This window comes from Lottia gigantea, assembly GCF_000327385.1.
Source record: "Lottia gigantea unplaced genomic scaffold LOTGIsca_3, whole genome shotgun sequence".
NCBI lineage: Eukaryota > Metazoa > Mollusca > Gastropoda > Lottiidae > Lottia > Lottia gigantea.
In genome coordinates this window covers 1,214,751-1,233,981 of record NW_008708986.1, presented here as the reverse complement: position 1 = coordinate 1,233,981, position 19,231 = coordinate 1,214,751, and the positions used below count along the sequence as shown (strand labels likewise).

Below are 19,231 nucleotides of genomic sequence, written 5' to 3'. Positions count from 1 at the left end.
TTTAGCCATATAAGGTTTGGTTTATGACAATTAAAAGCTGTCCTTCTGCTAGTTATCCAATATGTGTGTCTGTTTCCCTTTCTTTTTTCATTGTTGTTAAATCTTACTGTAAGTAATATTTCAAGATAGACATCTTTATCACTCTTCCTATAATTCATACCAAATATCTTATAGTTCATCAATCATTGTACTCATAACTTATATACTCATTTCATTTCTTTACTTTGTCAAGTATGTCTAGGATTTATTTTGTTTTAGAAGGAACTTCAGTATGATGTTATGTTGAAAAAATTCTATCAGGGATTTCTTTATAAGGAATAAGGTTGTATATATATTTACTTCACCAGCTGATAGAGCTCAATTACATCTATCTGTAGCTTGTTTCTGAATTAAAATTGATGACCAGTTCTCCTATAATTCAAGAAGAATATACCTTCAACAGTTGACTGTCATCACTTTAAGGTTGATCTTTACATTTTTATATGTTAATAATTGTTAATAACTGAAGTTATGTTATAATCAGATGTAGGATTTATTAATACTGGAAAGCGCTACAGATAGATGAAAGTTTCATCAGATGGTAAAGTAAGTAGTACCAAATACCTTTATAAGTCAGGTTTCATGAAAAGTAAAACTTTCAGACAGTAAAGTGTCTTATGTTGGATGACTTAAAGAAATCGTGGAAGATATGTTTTAATCATTTTGTCATGATGACAGTTAAGACAGCGCTATATTTGATAGAGAAAGAAGTTTGTAATATAATTTCATATCATGTGAAAGGCATTATCATAATTCATCATCAGTGTAAATACTCATTCCAAATTACAAATGTTATTTTAATGTTAAATATCAGAGAAAGAGTTAGTTTTTCACACTGTAAGAATTTTAATCTGTAACCACCTATTTTAAAATCCCTGTGCCTATATTTTGACATTTTTTCTCCCCATTTTTTACAATTTGACATAGTTTTAGAAATTATCTCATCATTGTTTCACATTGTGAATGAATTTTATATTTTTGACATATTTGATGGAGTATTTAGTGCAATTGATTTTTTTTTAGAAATTTGCAATGTTCTTTGTCATTTAGAACTGTCTAAAAAAATTTGTTTTGAACACTAATGTTTAAGAATGAATGAAAATATTGCAAGTTTTTTAAGGAAGCACATTGACTGTCAGTTATCAGTATTCCTTCAGACAGTGGATTGTTGACACTTAATAATTGAGTCTTATAATTTCTGTGGCATGATGTCCAAAACATTAGAGTTATATGATAATGTTATTATGATCCACTCAGAATTTCAACCTAATCATATAATCTATTTGAGGCACTGAATCCTTAGAAAAATTAACTATGTTTCACACAGATGTTCATTACTGAAGAAGATAGAGGAATATTAAGACAAATATTAAGTATGGCAGTCAATGTGGAATGTGATGCATTTTGAATATACAATTGTGGATTCGATGTTCATTAGTTAGTAAACCCTGAGCTGTTACCTCTTAAATCTTGAATAGTTCACTAAAATGAGTACTGAATTATGAACGTCTAATTTGAAAGATTAGATTATTTCAGAAAGACTATATCTCAATGAATTTTTTGGGAATAATGCTGAAGATATGAGTTTGAACTAACTATAGTAGAAAAAATAATATTGTGAAAGAAATGTTATAATTATTATTTGTGTATTGTTGATTGTGATAATGTACAGTCAAATTATAACACCTATCTTTTAGTATTGTACAATCTCTAACAATCTACAAATAAATGCACTGAAAATGATTTTGTGTTTTAAGTTCAAATTTGACCGGTTGACCAGGGTCTTGTTGGTGGTAATTTGTTTGGTATCAATATTGAGAACCTGGATGCACCTTGGATTTTTCAGTTGTTGGTTTACTCAGTTCTATTTTATCCAAAGATTGATCAATAATCAAATTTTCCCTTGATCTAGAAATATCTATGTAATCTTTCCAGCATGAAAAATTTCACCTCATTGAATGGTAGTTCCAGAATAATAAAACAATACAGATACATTAACAAATTTATAAGCTCTGTTATAACACTCAGTTTATACTCATACATACAAAATACCCAGCCATAGATGTTCAAAACAACATAATTCTGATTGTTGAGTAATAGGTTCTTGAAAACAGGTAAACTCAGTGCATAATTACCACTGTTATATTACTGAGTTTGTTTTTAGCTATAATTATGTTCAGTTGTATCATCTGAAACTTGTAACAAATCCAATGAGTCTTCAATCCTCTCAGAAAATCCAACAAAAGGTTTGAAAGTCCTCTTACTTTGAAGTTTAAAGATCTAGATAATGCTTCAAAATGAAAAATCTCATTTTCTACTATCATTTTTTCATTTAGAACATAAAGACGAAAACAGATGCAGCTAAAAATGATGTAGCAATGGCAAAATATCCAGTTTTATACAGAGTTTTAATGTCATATCCTTTTCCAGCATCCCATGCCTGCAAATAAAAAAGAAGATTAAATATATTATTCAATTTGAGTACATGAAGGTTTGAGATCGACACTTTCTCATTTCTATCACCTAATTGAGTAACAAATGTTGTCTAATAGAGCAAATATCAGCTTGACATATACAAGAATTTGAAGCCAGACTTCCATCTAACCCTCAACTCAAGCAGATAGTTTTAATTGTTAGAAGACTAAGTTTGAAACCTAAATAGGTATATTAAATGGAGATGGCAAATAGCTACATTCTATTCAATGTTTAAGAGATATCACCTGTAAAGACATCTATACAGTTATAAAATAATATTATAAACATGAATTTACCAAATGTCGGAATCCATTTATATAATGATAAGTCATTGGCCAAGCTAATAAATATTTAAAGCCAATAATAACTGCTGCTGGAATTGACATATCTTTAACCATGTCAAAATAAGTTGTGAAATCCCCAGGCAAGGCTAGTAAAATACATGATGTACCAGTTATAGCTGAAAATAAACATCATAATGATTGAGAAAACAGACACAAACACAGCCCATGACAAAATTACAAAAGTTGTCAAGTTATTGGAGATGAAACAAAAGTCTGATCTTAAAAAGTATGACAAATGACAAAAAAAAAAAGCAGTTTGACTTTCTGCAAAGTACACAGTAAGGATATCAGTAAGACATATTGATTAAATATCAAAGAATGTGATTATTAAGGACATTCAAGATTATCAGCAGCAGCAAATGTGTGTTTGTTGTCTACAGTGAATTTAATAGTTGTACATACCAACAGACATTGCCACACCTGTAACTCTATGTGACAGAGATGTTAACATAGCCAGATGAGGTCTGAAATATCAAATGCAGTTCATGTATATAATAAACAGTCCTGAAAAAAGATATGTACATTTATCAAAACCACATGGTGGTTATATAGCAAGAGCAAATGTCAAAACAAAATTTTATCAATTGGTACATGTAAGCTTTGAACATATTAATATCAACTTACTTGTAAGCAAATAGAAAAGGTGACATTGGTCTTTGTAATTTCCTGTTTTTATCCCAATAACCTTTCATTTCATCATAGGCAGAAGATGCCATGGCATTTCTACAATAAATTATGTTAAACTCAACGTATAACACTCAATATTTTACTCAGAATACAAAGGTGGCTAAAACTGAATGTAACAATTTACAAGTGTCTTCGCATTTATGTGAAATAAGAAGGCAAATAGATTGTGGTACGGTACCCCTCTAGCAATAGATTAAATGGGTTGAAAGCAGATTGTGAGGAAACATTAATATCTTGAACTCATGCAGCACTGGTAAGGGGCTCAATAGGCAAAATAATCTCTCAAATCTGCAATCTCACTAAAAATGTTTATAAAATGGTAAAAGGTCTATAAAGCAAAATCTTAAATGATTTAAGCATATCTATAAAAATTTACCCCTTCACTTTTATTACTAAAGATTTAGTTACTTACTGTCTGGGATGAAACAAGGGCTGATGCCTCATCAAGCACCCTCGTCCTAAAGATCTGAAAATCATAAAAATGGAATTACGTATTCATCCTTTATTTTTCTATATTTTGAATAGTTGACCTTGGTCTGCAAAGAAATTACCCATTTAATCCCACTTTGAGAAAACTCAGATCACTCTTGAGTTGCATATGAACTCATAATTAGACACTATTCAAGATTAGATAGATGATATTTAGAAATGTTCAAAATACAGACATACAGTATTACATCTGTTCTAGGATACCTGATCAACTGCCAGTTGGAACAGGAACAAACCATATCCATAACAAATCTTAATAGTCGAAACGGTTAGAAAATAATCAACATCCACATTGTCCAAGAAAGAACCATTATTGAGTAGTATGTACCGCATGTAGTGGTTTCCCCCTTATACAAGTTCCTCCCTAGTGGTTTCCATCTCTTTTTAATCCTAGTGGTTTCCACCCCTTTTCTAAGTTTCCTCCCCTGATTAATTATCCCCTGATAAACTGATTAAATGCAATATTGCAGTATGTAAATATGGTTATTTGTAGTACTTCCTACATAGACCTGTCACAAATTAGAGTGAGGCAAAACCAGTTCTCATGTAAAGGGTGAGAAAAGAAAGACTTTGTGGAGGTACCTCCTTTCATAGACCTTAATCAATCTTTAAATTAATTAATTTCAACATTCAACAATTTACAGTTGTCATTAATTAAACCCTTTCTTGTTTGCTAGTTGTTAACAATTAATCCAATACACAGGTTAAAATATATATTTACTGGAAATTACACTAGAAAATATTTCAAAAATACCATTGGCCGCCATCCGATATTGTGACTTTATAATTTTATTACCTTTGACCTTATTCATGGAGGTAGTTCTACAAGACCCCTTGACTCCATGTGGATGGCCTGACAGGTATCAAAGACAATTGTCCAGAAATGTGTTTTCATCGTTTTGGCAGATTAATTACCGTAAATTGGTTAATCTGTTACGGTTTCCATGATTCAGGTTTGTTACCGGATATTCACAAACCAACGACTACCATTCGACTAGCTATCAACAAGAAATACCATGATCACAACGAGTTTGGAAGAATGAAGAAGATCGAGTAACTCATGCCACACCATCCAGGGCTGAGTTACTCAGCAGGTAGGATATCTGACTTGGGGATATGCTTATCTTTTGTGGAATATGAATTTCAATCTTATTTTGATAACGGTGGTCAAGTTCAAGGCCATGCCCTTCACGTTTCATAATGAACACAAACTGGCACATTAATTGGTCAAAAGCAAGGACATTAGCACCCTAACACCTTTCATATTTTCACAAGCTCATTCTATTCAATCTTATAATAATGTATCTTTGACAAAATGCAGACACAGACATAAAACTCAGATTAAATAAATTTTTAGTAACACAAACCTGACCAACAACGCCATTTTGTTTGTTAGTTGTACACGATTATCATGACTTTTATTATATCAACAGAAATTCCTTCTTGACAATCGTGGCACAAATTAGAAATTAAAACGGAAAGAAAATTTGATAATTATCAAAAATAAGTGAAAATAATTCTATTGTGGTTAAGACCACTAGCAGGTACGGACAATGCATTTTGAACTAAATTCATCTTTTTAGGCCTAGTCCTAAAGAATTATTTCTTATGTTCAAGATTTACTTTTTAATTAACCGAGAATATGCGGGATTTTACGTGATCATCACAAAGAAGCGCGCTTTTGGAAAAAAAGAAAACAAAACTTTCGATTTCTTGTGTCTCAATTAGGTAATTATCAGGTAATTAGCTTGTCACATACAATCAGCCATTTGTTACGTAAAAATGGTTTTGATTACGGGACGAGTTGTTTAGTAAATTAAGATATTGTCAGTGGTGAAAATGAAAATGCCCTGGCTAGTAAATCTCATGAATTTTATTTACAGTTTCCACCGTACTAAAGTCCATTATTGTGTTCATGTCACTCATTTCTTTGCATATCACTGACTCAGACTGACTGTCTTATCGTTACCATATCAAATCAATATCATTTTTCAATTTTTGAAATGTCCATCATATACGTCTTTTAAATATATTCAGGCCTGTTCAAGACCAATCCCAGTGCCAATCAATACATAGTTATCTAACTAGTGTACCAGTAGTACTGTCACTGGCTAATCAAGGGTCAAGAGCCACATAGTGTACCTAGTTGAATGATATTGGTGGATGCAAAAAGTAAGGATAAGACTACAAGTTGCAGTTATGTATTCCAATATGGGCTGCCATAGGCTTGCATTCAAACTGAATGTTTAGCCTTAATGAAATCTTTAAGGCGCATTTTGATACAGCTTCTTGATATTGATTACTTTTTGAATAAAGTAAGTGCTAGTGAAATATGTGTAGTTTAAATTTCATAAGGAAAATTTGTCTTTCATAATTTTTCAGACAAGATGCCTTCTGATCAGATCACATATTCTGAAAAATATTTTGATGAACATTTTGAATATAGGTAAGTTTAAAACTCTACAAATTATTTTACTCTGCTCGAGTTCTCGTGACCAATCACCCTTTCAATAAAGGTTATCTCATATTACAATGCTTAAGTTTCAGACAGGCCTAAGATCAGTTGCCAAATTTAAATATTCTACAGTTTATAGTAGTTTATGTTTTATATTTTGCAACAGACATGTGATATTACCATCAGATATTGCTAAAAATGTGCCAAGAAATCACCTTATGACAGAAACAGAGTGGAGAAATCTTGGTGTTCAGCAGTCACCAGGCTGGATACATTATATGGTTCATTCCCCAGGTAAATTGCTTTGATAATTTCACCTGCTTCAAACACACAACATCTGGTTGTCTTAAAGCAGATATGAATTGATATCGGTGGAACCGTTTTCTGTATAGCTCACTTGAAAACCGTTCTCTATTTGTAATTTTGTCCTCAGTAGTCACGAATTATGACTAAGATTAAAGATTGACTTTGGTCTCTTTTATTTTTAATTATCATATTCCAAACATAATGTGAAACCAAGACTAATGACATACCAAGTACCCATTATTAATGGCAGGAATGATTAAAACTGTTTTTTAGTTTATTAATATACTGGCAAAATTTTGTTCATGTTTTTCAGAACCCCATGTTTTGTTATTTCGGAGACCTCTACCACAGGCACAACAACAACAGCAGGATCAGCGTCAAACTATAGCCAGTCATGGCTGAATATGACCTACCTTATTATACCGTGATTTGACAGTGGTATTTGATTGAAGGATATCCACTACCATTTGTTGTGTATTTTTTACGTAACTTTGTTTTAGCTTCAGTCGAATATGATTTACTTGGTGTTGTTTTGTTATAGCTTCATTGACAGACTGTTGTTATTTTATTATTTTATCACATATATTTTGTTATACTCATTGTGCTTTTATAAATTAGTTGATTCCTTTTATCTGTATACATATGTTCAATGCTGACTATTGAGTTTTATCAAGTGTAAATACCTATCTTTAAAAACAAATTAAGAACATCCTGTCAAAGAGAACATTGGTTAAAAAAAAATTAGTTACATGAACTGTAGACATTAATGAAAACCTTGAAAAGGATGTGTTGGTTATGGTTGTTAAATTTATGCTATGTGATTCTGGAACTATTAGTTTTTGTTCAAATTTAAACTATATATTTGCTTTGAAACTCAGTTTAATGCTTTTGGGAAGGTAATTTTTTCTTACTTGATTATTGAAATTGCTTTAAAATAGGTAGCTGATAAAATTTGAAAAGGAAACTTTCCTATCTTGTTTGCCATATTGTTTTAGTTAGTTGTGTAGAGATGTTAGTTATTTTCAAGGAAAGAGTTTTGATATTGACTTACTGGCAGTGCTGAGGATTGCAGTATATTTTGAAGCTGAACTGGTTTTACTTGTGACTTGCTTTTAAAAGGAGTTTCAAATATAGAATTATACTTGGCATTGTCTGTTGTCATATTTTCTAGTCTATCACTGCATCAATTGTTAATAAAAGAAGTGTGTTAATAAAACATGGAAATACCACAACAGCTAAATATTCATACATCTGACTATAGGGCTAAATGTTCAGTTCGAATATGTGTTGAACATTGCTCATTATTGACTACTGACCAAGGGAGGTAATGAACATGAAATATTTGCCAGATCAAAATAATTGTCAGTTTGTATCAATAAATTTAGATTGGATTTGTTTGATATTTTGTGTGTGCTGTCATTATATTAAGAACAGGATTTTGTTCAAATAAATTCTAATTGTATTATAACTGTTAATGTTAGAATGTAATAAACTTTCTTTTCATGCCAGGGCATTTGCCTACACAATTGTCTTTGAAACCAATCATGGTTTACAGTTACCCATGCAATAGAATAGAATTTTGGAATAGTTTCACAATAAGAAAGCTATGGTTTGCTATGTAACCTCTATTATTTTCATTTTTGTAACCTTCACTTAGAATAACTAATGTCATGATGGGAACTCCAGAAAGATGTTCAAGTCAAAACTTCATGTACCGTACATATGAAATGTTAAATGAATATGAAAAGATCTCATGATTATGATTAGATTTTGATGAGCTCGCGTTCTTTAGCCTTGTACGTTAATTTCCTATTTTATCCACCATTCCAGTGCCTTCTACTCCATTATAGAAAAAGAAATTATTGTGTGGTGGATCTCTCTGTGATACAGCCTGAAATAAAATAAATTTTGAGTTCTGTATACTCCTTTTCTGTATCAAATCAATAAGACACTCGATTTTGACAAGACAAATCAAATCGAAAATATTTCCTAAGGTTATTTGGTAGTATATACCACACAATAGTTACCACTGAATGAGGAACCACAAAGTAAATATTAAAGTAAATAACCCAACAACTCACCTTGATGATTTCTTGTCCTAAAACTCCTCCAACAATAGCACATACTGGACTCAATTCACTAAAACAATATCTGAAAAGAAAAAAAATTTCATAGATTGAAAATAAATAACTTGTGTTTTCTCTAAATAAAAATATGATTTTAAAACTCCAATGCAATGCTGTAAGTGACATAAACACACCAGTTACTTACTCTGTAAAGTCAACAGGAAATTTCTTGTCTGTTAACTTATTTTTCTCCATTATTTTTGTACGACATTCACATAAAGCTTTAACATCATTCTCAACAGATGTTAGAAGTGGTCGTCTTTTATGTTCTTCCATAAAATTCAAAATAGCTGAAAAAAGACTAGATGAGATATGACAAAATTCAGTCTGAACAGTTTGTGAAGTCAGACAAGTATAAATAAAAACACTTCTTAGACCATGAAATCCAAACTATAAAATTGAATCTAATTGCCAATGACAGGCATAACATTTCTGTCTATCTCCCTAAATATATTGTGTAGTCATCTTTCATTGCCCACAATATCTACTTACCTAAAGTTATATAGTGAGTATTTGGTGTACGATTTATTTTACTTTGATTAGTTGTCACAGTCCAATCTACATCTAATGCTGATTGAAACGTACTGAATATTTCTTCCTACAAAATACAGAAAGTAGTCAAATAAAGAATCATATATTGACAAAAGCAGATGTAAATATTGAAAATAACAAATAAAGATTTGAAAAGAAAAACATCTTTGAGTAAATAATAAGAGAATAAAATGTACAAGGTAAAGAGAAACACCTGTTCAGTAGCCATGGAATATTGAATTTGTTTTTAAGAAGAAATTTGATGATGCAACAAAATACCTTTTTGATAACAACTGTTTCAGTTTCGTCTTTTTTAGCTTTTTTAACGGATGGTTCCCCACTACCTTCTTCATCTTGTTTGTCTGATTTTTGGTTTAACTTTGGAATTTCTCTACAACAAATGATATTATTTAAAGGCTATCAAAGAATTCTGCCATTTCACCAATAATCACTATAACAATTTGTTTTTTGTATGTCTAATGTTTTAAGCACTCTAACTAGCGAGAGTATTTTTTTAGCATAGATACTAAACCACTCAATTCATCAAATATACTATTTCATGAATATTCTTCTTAGCAGTACTAAAAGGGCTTGTAAAGAGGTTTTTTAGCCTTTGACTTCTATTTGGGAAATTCCCATATTTCATCCGATGCCTGTGGTTCCTGAAATTCCAGAAAGTTAACCAGAAATGACGCAGCACCCGCAAGAGAATGCATAACCAACCTTAAATCAGACCACAATAACATAATAATCTTTACATCGTCTTATATTGCTTAGTTTTAACAGAATGGAAGAGTTGTATGATATTTGTGAGCTAAAAATCTGAGATCTAAATATCCTTATTTTATGATAAAATGGTCAGTTTGGAATACAGTGAGGCGAACATTTGGTAAATCAAGTTAGTCCAATAATACTACTACTACTGGACTAACTTTATATTCCAAATAATCACCAAATGAAGTAAAAAATCTGATTCTAAAGTACTCACTCTGCATATTCATGTTTACCCAGATCAGAAAACATGAATCCATAATAACCAAAAATATCACCAGCAAAAAACTTGATATTATTTTCAGCACAAAGATTATCTAGTTTAGTGAGTAAAGATGGTTGACAGCAAGTAGCACAGATAACATCATACTGTTTAAAATAATCATCTGATTTACTATTGATATCCTCTGTGTCTGCTGTCACATTCACCATAGGATTTAAACATTGTGTTCTTTCTAATGACGATACTGCTCTCTGAAATTAATAAATACAATCATAACGCAAATACACTATTGGAAATTACTATATCAATATATTGTTACAGTCAAAATACAACATGTATATTAAAAAGCACTTATATCTAATGGGTGAAGAATTGTCTAATGACAACCAATACAATCTCCAATAATGCTTCTGACTTTACACTAGCCAATAACCATCAAATTTCCAGAGGCTTGAAAGCTTGCACTGAATGGACTGACCCTTACCTTGATACAAACTGGGCATTAAAAAGTGAATTATTGAAGCTTATAGAGTAAGCCCAAGCTACTTGTGGACACCGAATAAAAAACAGACGTTACTTCTATAAGTGTATAAAAGTTACATATTTCACACTACTTACATTTTTACCAAGTTCTGAATGTGGGATTAAAAACTGAGAATTTTTATCTTCTTCATCAACCTACATAAAATTCAAAATAAAATCATAAAACATTCTTGTGAAAATTTAAAACCATTAAAAGGCTTTATAATAAATGTAGTACCTCTAGGCTACCACCTACATCATAGATGCATCTTTGGCTTTTACTTTAACCAAAATAATAGTAAAAAAATCATTTTATTGACACCCATCAGACTCAAAACTAAGTCTCCTAGTAGACTACCACATATGCAATACATATCTAGCTGTACAAGCTTATTGTACGCTTGGAAGAGCACACTGTTAAAATTAGGGATGCTTCTTATATTAACCTATTATACATTGTTGGGTATAATATATATATATTATATATGTAGATATATGAAGGATGAAAATCTTACCACAGTATGATCAAGGAGAGTTAATGACTTAATTCCTGATAAAACTATATTTTTAGCCACTTCTGCCCCTAATCCTTTTAATCCAATCAATAAAACTTTGGATGCTCTCAATCTGAAATAACCAACAATAGCCTTTTAGTCCATTGATAGAAATAGAAAAAGAACTTTTAATTCGCAGTTCGAATTTACATTGTGATTAATAAAGGCGAAATTTATATTTGTTCAAATTCAAATTGATTGTGTGTGTGAATGTTTACATTTTGATAAACGACATCAACGACAACTACCAACTACTACAGCTACAGTGGTGTAACCTATTTTCGTGGATATAAGGATTCAACATCGAATTTCGTAGCGTGATTTATTGCTAAAAGTCACTGAAACAACATAAAAATATGGTCCACTTTGTGTTCCATAGAAATTTTCTGCTGACATGGAATCCGCTAGTTGATCATGTGACTTCATTCGTTGGACTACATTCTAGCAGACGACACTTGGAATTCCGATTAGCGCTTGGGATTATAAGGAAATTCGGCCGATAAAAAATGGTGACGTTTGGTAATAAGTGAAATCCGCCATTTTGTATTTGTCAAAGTATACATTAATACATTTTACTTTGCTTGAAAATACTGGATTCATTCTACTAGATGATATTGTACAGAAAACCCATGTTTATTAAAACAAACTAATGCGGAGGTCGCGCAAGGTCGCTCATGTAAAATCATTAATCATTTCCGGAAATCCACGAAATTAGGTTACTTGACTTTAAGTGTAATCAGTTCAATGTCAATGTGAATACGTCTGTGAAATGTGTTTTCAATTTGAGATGCATTAATTCCTCAACCAGTTACCTTTTCTGAGCATCAAGTCCCCATAGTCTGATTTGTCTGTCATATAAAGCAGCTTCATCTTCTGTTATGTTTTCTCCACTCATTTTAGTTTTTGTAAACCGACAATAAAAATAACTTTAAAGAAAGCCGCCGGAAATATGAACCGTCTTTTCACTGCCGAACACTGTCAAGGTCAGAGGAAAGAAAGAAATTGCACGCTTTCACTTTCATGTCGGGTGATATAACAATTCTATGAAGTACTATGCTACTGTCGAATATTTAATTCTGTTCATAGTTATGTAAAAAGTCAATGATGTTGATTTATAGTCCTTGAGTTATAACTGTATGTTTATGGTGAATTTCCTCTTTGCAATTAAGTTCGGCTGTGAAAAGAGCATCTCAACAGGGTGGGATAGTTATACAAACCCCGAAACGGGCCAGTTATTTTCAAAATATTCAACACTCTTTGCTTTGTGGGTTTTGTACCCATGCAAATATTAAACCTATCGATTTTCGCGATGATTATGAATTAAGCCCACGCGTTCGTTCTTCAGATTGCAGATTTTTTCGGATTTCTTTCATTTTTGTTTTGTGGGTTTGAACCACCCCACACACACTTTCAAATTTGTTCATCACTTTACATTGTTGTGTAGCCGTGGCCCAAAAAAATTACGTATTGATGAGTAGATTTTCGCACTCTCATAAGATAACAGTTTTTGTCGGAAAGTGTTCGTTTTTGATTTGTAAGTTTATTATAAAGGCATACATAAGGCCTATAAATTTTGCTCTTCGTGAAAATTGACATACCGGTAGTAGATTTGGACATGTAGTGTACCATTGAAGTAATTTATTTACAGAGTTGGATTTATTTAGTGATGTCTTTCGCAGTGTTTTACTTAGAACTTTTAAAGGGGGAGAGAACAATAATTGATAACAAGGAAATTTGCGAAAAATTGAATTGATTTAGTGCATATATTTACATCTATAGACATATGTGCATAGACACATATATTTAGGGGTAAAAGCGTATTATGATCATATTTTTTGAAATTGATAAATATAAAGTGGGTTTACGTGGGTGCAAACCATTTTCCTACGTTGGCAAATGCACCCCGCCCCACCCCTCTGTTTCTCCTGCTCCGCTCAAAAGAAAATTGCCTTGTGGACATAATAGAAACTACAGTTGAACAGTGATGAAGTGACGATGTGTCAAGGTGACTAGTATGATTTTCACTGACCCGGTGCTCTTCACTTAGCCAAAACTGGCCAAAACATACCCATGGATATGATGGAAACAGATGTGATCCCATTTTTGAGCATTTAAAGACTCCTTAGATATCTAAATTGTATTCAAGACAAAAATCAAGTTGTTTCTCAAATGCTGTATGATGTATTTATTCAAAAGTACAGTGTATTATGAAGAACCAAAAACTACCATATAAACCAAATTGGCATCTTAACTTTAGAATAATAAGTACTAATGAAGCTTTGTTTATTGATAATGACACACATCACAATAAGCTCAATGGTACTTGTGATGTGATGTCAAACAAAAACTACAAACATGACAAGATCTAAAATCGAAAATATAAGGGTTTGAAAGGGTCATTTGGATCCCTTAAAAACGTGAGCTACCAAAGTTCATTTAACTTGTATCGAATATGCAAAATATATCATCTTTGCTCGACTATATGACGGAGCAGATCATCAAAATTTCAGAAAAACCTTTAAATCGAAAGTTTGTAATGTCATTACCAGATAAATGGCAATCGAAAGCATTTAAAACTGATTGAAATCTTGATCAAATCTATGGAATTGGTTTAATTTTACAGCCTCCAGTGCTCCACTTGTACACATTGACATAGCCACATTGTCCAATATGGTCGTTGGATGTAAAAGGTGGAGTTTTAGCTCCAGAACCAGTACATTTATTATCATAGATATTGGCCTCCCAGCTACCACCAATTATTCCTTTCATCTCGAAAAATCCCTGTTCAGATTTACCACAATCCATGTCTATATCCAAAATCCAGTAATGATCACCATATCTGAAACCACAATAAAATAACTTCACATATATCCGATTAAAAAGCATAAATGGGACAAGCAACCTTAATCTTAAATATTTTAATATACATTAAATCATAGCAACATTTGCATTGACCTGATAGCAATGTTGATAATAAGCGGTGTCGGTAGGCTATCTTGGGATTTGTTGAATACGCGCCAATGTATATCCCCTGAAACAACTTTAACTGCGTTTAAAAATTCATATTTTGATAATCCACTCAGCTGAGTATAATTATTTTCTACAACTTACGTATTTAGAGGATTATATCCTGCAGCTCCCTGTCTGTTTGTTGACCATACAGCAGGCGAACCATCTGGTTTCTGACCATTATACGATCCTTGGCCCACTTCCGTTCCATAGAAATCTAAATAGTTATCTCCCTTGCTCCACGCGTTAAACTTTTCTGTGTTTAATAGGTATAGCACAGGGACTACTTGAGGCATCTTTTGTACAACCTAAAAATTATTATGAAATCATTTAAAGCTCTATCATGTTATGCACCATCATTGCTGTACAAACGCTATATTGTATTTCTGTCAATCTCAATAAATACATCTTACCTTCGAAAAGTGATCTAATAAAAGGTTATGAGTAGAATATCTTCTTAACCTGTTTTAGACCGAAACGTCTGCCCTTATATTTGAAAGTTGAAGGCCGATAACTGTAAAATATCCATCAGAGGCTGGAATATAGGAAGGTGTTCCGGACTTGCTATGGAGTAACTGTCTATTCCAATAGCAGTTAGTTCTCACTTACCCGTGTGGTGAGTATGATCGATTCCCCCTCGTATAAAGACATCTTGACCAGGACTAGTCGGTTTTTGTAGGAGGATGACCGTTCTTTGATATCCGGATGTATCCACTGGTACAGTTGGACGAGGGGTGTTGGGATTTGGTGTAAAGTTGTTATCCGGTCTAGGTGTACCTTGACTATGATCTCTTCCACTGCTCGTACCACCTAATTTAAAAGATGACAAATAAAACAAATCGATTAAATTAAACCATGAAACTCTTGATCTAGGATCTGTGGGTGGTTAAAAGCAGCTTGTGATATGATCTGTTTTCTGTTTGATTCCACGGGGTGATTTTTTTTTTCAAATGAATAAAGGAATATCCCAAATTAATGATTTTTGGTGTCTCTACTGACCCGGATGCAAAGAAATAAGATGGAAAAATCGTTTCTTAGTACAAGAATGTTAGTGAATAAAGCATTATATGTTTGATAATCTTACCCACGACAATGGCTATGATTGGTTCTTCATTATTATCAATATTTACACTAACTCTACCAGATCCATCTACGTTAATTTTCTTCTTACAATCAGTTACCAGATCGCAGTATGATCCACCAGGCATTCCAGACTGTAGCTGCAACTGAGCATGACCTTGTTTAGCCATTGCAAAGAATCCTTTGTTACCTCGTCCAAAAGCTACTACATCACCTTGGTCATACCAGTTATTCAAATCTGTGCCAGCTACTTTATTTCTGAAGGCGACCATATTGCCTATAGGATTCCATCGATGTTCACACATCCATCCGTTTCCACAGCTACCATCGGCATTGATTGTGACATCTTTAGCTGAATAGTCTGCATTATGTGGTGGTCCTTGGTCAGTGCTTTGGAATCCGTAGCTACTCATTACTCTGGTGAAGCCATAATTATACGCTAAAGTAAAAGCAACAGCCATTTTGTAATTTCGAGGATTTTTGTGTGTCAAGAGATTTCCACCACCGCCATGACCTCTTTGGTTGTCGTGGTTATCAACAAATACTAGAGCTCTATCAGATTTGGACATTCCCCATCCATAATCAACTACACCATTTAGTTGTCCAAAGTTGTTAATTCCCCAAGCTATCTTCTGGCAATATCTAAACTCGGTGACTAAACCAAGGTCGTAATATTCATTGACTTTGATAGCACCATCGTTCTGGTCGATGACCTCGTGGTAGAAAAGAGCCTTTCCGCCTCCATCAACATTTTTCGTCTTGGCCTGTATTGCTTCCAAATCGTTTGGCCACATATGTTTCGATGCATCGATTCTATAATAGGGAAAAAGATTGTAGAAAAATAATAGCCCGGTGAAACAAAGAAACAAGTCGTGATGCACCGAAAATACATTACATTTGTATCCTAAATCGAATCTGAGGTTCCCTGGCTTACCATAGCATTACAAACATTTAAAAACAGCTGTAATCAGTTATAAGGTCAATCCCAAATCTATATGCACAGATTTTAATGTACACAAGAAAAAGAGACTTACCTAAAACCAGCGACACCAATATCAATAAGATGATTATAATAATCGGCTATTTTATTTCGGACGTATTCTTTACTCTGATCCAGATCAGATAATCCAACAAGGTAACAGTTTCTAACGTTGTTTGGATCACCATAATTATTGACTGGACAATCATCATGGAAATGTTCTCTGGAGTACGGGACTGTAGGATATGAATATGCATCAGAATCAAAATGTGTACCGGCTGTTCCAGTTCCTTGTCGTCCCATACCTGCCATGTGATTGACCACACTGTCTACATAGATTCTAAATGAGGAGAAAAAAACGATCAAGTAAAATTGCCAACATTTGTAGCACTAAATGCGCTCATTCTGACCCGTAAAGAGAACCAAGTCGAGCTATGTGCGTTCGTCGCAGAAACTAGTCGGTCTATTCTATCTGCATCTCGAATGAGTGAGAGTGGGTGGAACGTTGTAAAGCCATGAGAAACTCACGTTGGTAGGTTGCCGTGCTCGCTACTAAGAATGATATAAAGCAACGAGAAGTCCAAATATTACCTGACCCCAACTGCTTTACATCTTTGCACCATGTCTTTAAATTGAGCTTCATTACCACTTCGACTATGTAGTATATAACTAACAGGTTGGTATCTCTCCCACCAGGGTCTGGGATATTCTTTAGTTATTATAGTGTGTTCATTAGGTGGAGATACCTAAAGTTACAGTATTACACGCAAATTGATAACGACGTGTTTCATAAGAATACAACTTTGGTTGTCTTCATTCATGAAAAAAGGACAATAATACAAAGCCTCTTGCAAAAAGTGTAAGAACTCTTTCAGTTCCAATTTTTAGGTTTGGTGATAGGTGAATTGCTGTTTCATTGAACCGGATCATTTTTTTTGAAGTGCCGAAATTTCAGGTGGTTGTATCGTATTTGTTTCATATTGGTGAAAATAGTTTAATTTTAACTTAATTATAAGCCCAGTGTTTGACAACATGAGTAGTTGTACTTAATAATATATTACCAATAGGAAATCATACCCAATGTTGCGGTCTCGATGAACAAGACACATTAAAGTATTTTACCCAAGGTCTTAAAATGACATACCTGAACTCCACAGTATCCTTTATGAGATAAATAGCGTTCACATTCATTTGCAATATCTGTCCATTTCCATTCAAACAGATGAACTATGACTTGTTTACCATTACAATGAGGATCGGTATATTCGCCATTAGATAGCGCCAGCGACAGTACTGCATGAAAAAAGAACAACAGTTATACATGTTGAGTTGTGAAGTCAGCCTCACGTGTTCTTATAGGAACATAAACCAGAGTTTCGACTTTGACATTCCGCTTTGCGTCAATTATGTAAACTTGCTTTATTTCTTTTCTTGTTGTTTTTGTAGATGATTATGCCAGAATTTCCTTTCAATTATTGGTTATAGGGCGTAAATACATGTGGTATTGGTTCTTTCGTGCACATTCCAGACAATGTAGTTAGTCGTAGGGAATAATGGGATGGTCATATGTAGTGGCGGCGCCAGTGAAGGTAGCATTAAGGGGGGCATTAAGTGTCAAAATGCACCAAATCAAATCAATTTTTTGATAGTAGAACCTCCTGACTCTTCATGAGAAACTTGCGACTATGAAGCCTCCACAGAATTGCTGCATTTTGAATTCATTCCCGACAGTTGTCCTCACATCGAGTCAGTCTGTCCCCTATTTGTACCTCTTGGGCGGCTGGCCACCACTGGCCATAGGTCGTGAACGAAGTGCAGCTTGCAATGTGCAACTGTGTTAGCAGTGTTCAGAAATCTATATCAGTTCAATGCGTTTATAGATTATGCCCGGCTTTCAACATACGCTTTCTTAAAATGACAGAAATTCTGCTTGATGATGACACAGAATATCATTTTGGATTCCCTACCAGAAAATATACGAGACCTACCCAAAATAATTAGAGGTACCATCGTGCTCGCTAGTTCAACCTCATCTAACCTCAAATAATACCTACCACCTGATATAATCTGGTAGATAATCTTATCAGATTTTTAACCTGTTTTGTTTTTCAGCCCAGATTAAATTGTGATAAAAAACCGCTCAATGTCATACAATGTCTGAAATTACGCAATCGATCATTGGGTTTATTTCAATTCGTCTAGGGTGCTTTCAAACCCTTTCTGTCACAGCATATTATGAAATATTCCTATCTAACGCTTAATTATTGTCAGATTGGTATCAGCACTGGTCAGATCTGTCAGCTACTTCTTGAATTGTTGGAAATACATCTAAAGGCGTCAAATTGATATAAGTAGTGTTATCCATAGCCGAGTTAAAAGAAATATTTTAAAGAACAATCTTAGCTCGGCAATATTGGGTTATTGGATCCAGACTAAAAGTTTTTAGACAACCCCTTCTCTTCCCATTTTTGCTTTTTTACTTTGACTTATTTGTCTAGATTTAGATGTCTGACAATGCCATTTCTTTATAATTTTGTGGACATATGAAAAGATTGAGATACAGAAGGTGAAAATTGTTGGTTGCTGTACATGCTGATGTCTACATCTGGCAGCTGTGAACTTTCGATTTTGCGGCAATTTG

General features: G+C 33.3%; 3 protein-coding genes across 3 annotated transcripts; all 3 read right to left on the bottom strand.

The window, feature by feature from the left end:
* Positions 1 to 2,027: 2,027 nt before the first annotated feature.
* LOTGIDRAFT_209250 (hypothetical protein) lies at positions 2,028 to 5,433 on the bottom strand. Its single transcript, XM_009057102.1, has 6 exons — positions 5,402 to 5,433; positions 3,958 to 4,011; positions 3,483 to 3,581; positions 3,261 to 3,322; positions 2,811 to 2,974; positions 2,028 to 2,479 (listed from the first exon to the last, which is right to left on the bottom strand). Exons 1-6 carry the CDS (start codon positions 5,416 to 5,418, stop codon positions 2,372 to 2,374), a joined length of 504 nt encoding a protein of 167 aa, XP_009055350.1. The 5' UTR covers positions 5,419 to 5,433; the 3' UTR covers positions 2,028 to 2,371.
* Positions 5,434 to 5,691: 258 nt separating this feature from the next.
* Positions 5,692 to 12,471, bottom strand: LOTGIDRAFT_182121 (hypothetical protein). Its single transcript, XM_009057101.1, has 12 exons — positions 12,335 to 12,471; positions 11,484 to 11,595; positions 11,065 to 11,124; positions 10,441 to 10,697; positions 9,732 to 9,843; positions 9,414 to 9,519; positions 9,067 to 9,211; positions 8,877 to 8,946; positions 7,109 to 8,686; positions 6,656 to 6,783; positions 6,417 to 6,480; positions 5,692 to 5,762 (listed from the first exon to the last, which is right to left on the bottom strand). The coding sequence occupies exons 1-9, from the start codon at positions 12,415 to 12,417 to the stop codon at positions 8,597 to 8,599; spliced, it is 1,035 nt and encodes a 344-aa protein (XP_009055349.1). The 5' UTR covers positions 12,418 to 12,471; the 3' UTR covers positions 5,692 to 5,762; positions 6,417 to 6,480; positions 6,656 to 6,783; positions 7,109 to 8,596.
* LOTGIDRAFT_228508 (hypothetical protein) lies at positions 12,259 to 18,612 on the bottom strand (the record flags this gene model as incomplete). The annotated part of the gene is made up of 6 exons (XM_009057100.1): positions 18,579 to 18,612; positions 17,735 to 17,883; positions 17,182 to 17,336; positions 16,646 to 16,930; positions 15,616 to 16,424; positions 12,259 to 12,284 (listed from the first exon to the last, which is right to left on the bottom strand). The coding sequence occupies exons 1-6, from the start codon at positions 18,598 to 18,600 to the stop codon at positions 12,259 to 12,261; spliced, it is 1,446 nt and encodes a 481-aa protein (XP_009055348.1). The 5' UTR covers positions 18,601 to 18,612.
* Between the last annotated feature and the right edge of the window lie 619 nt (positions 18,613 to 19,231).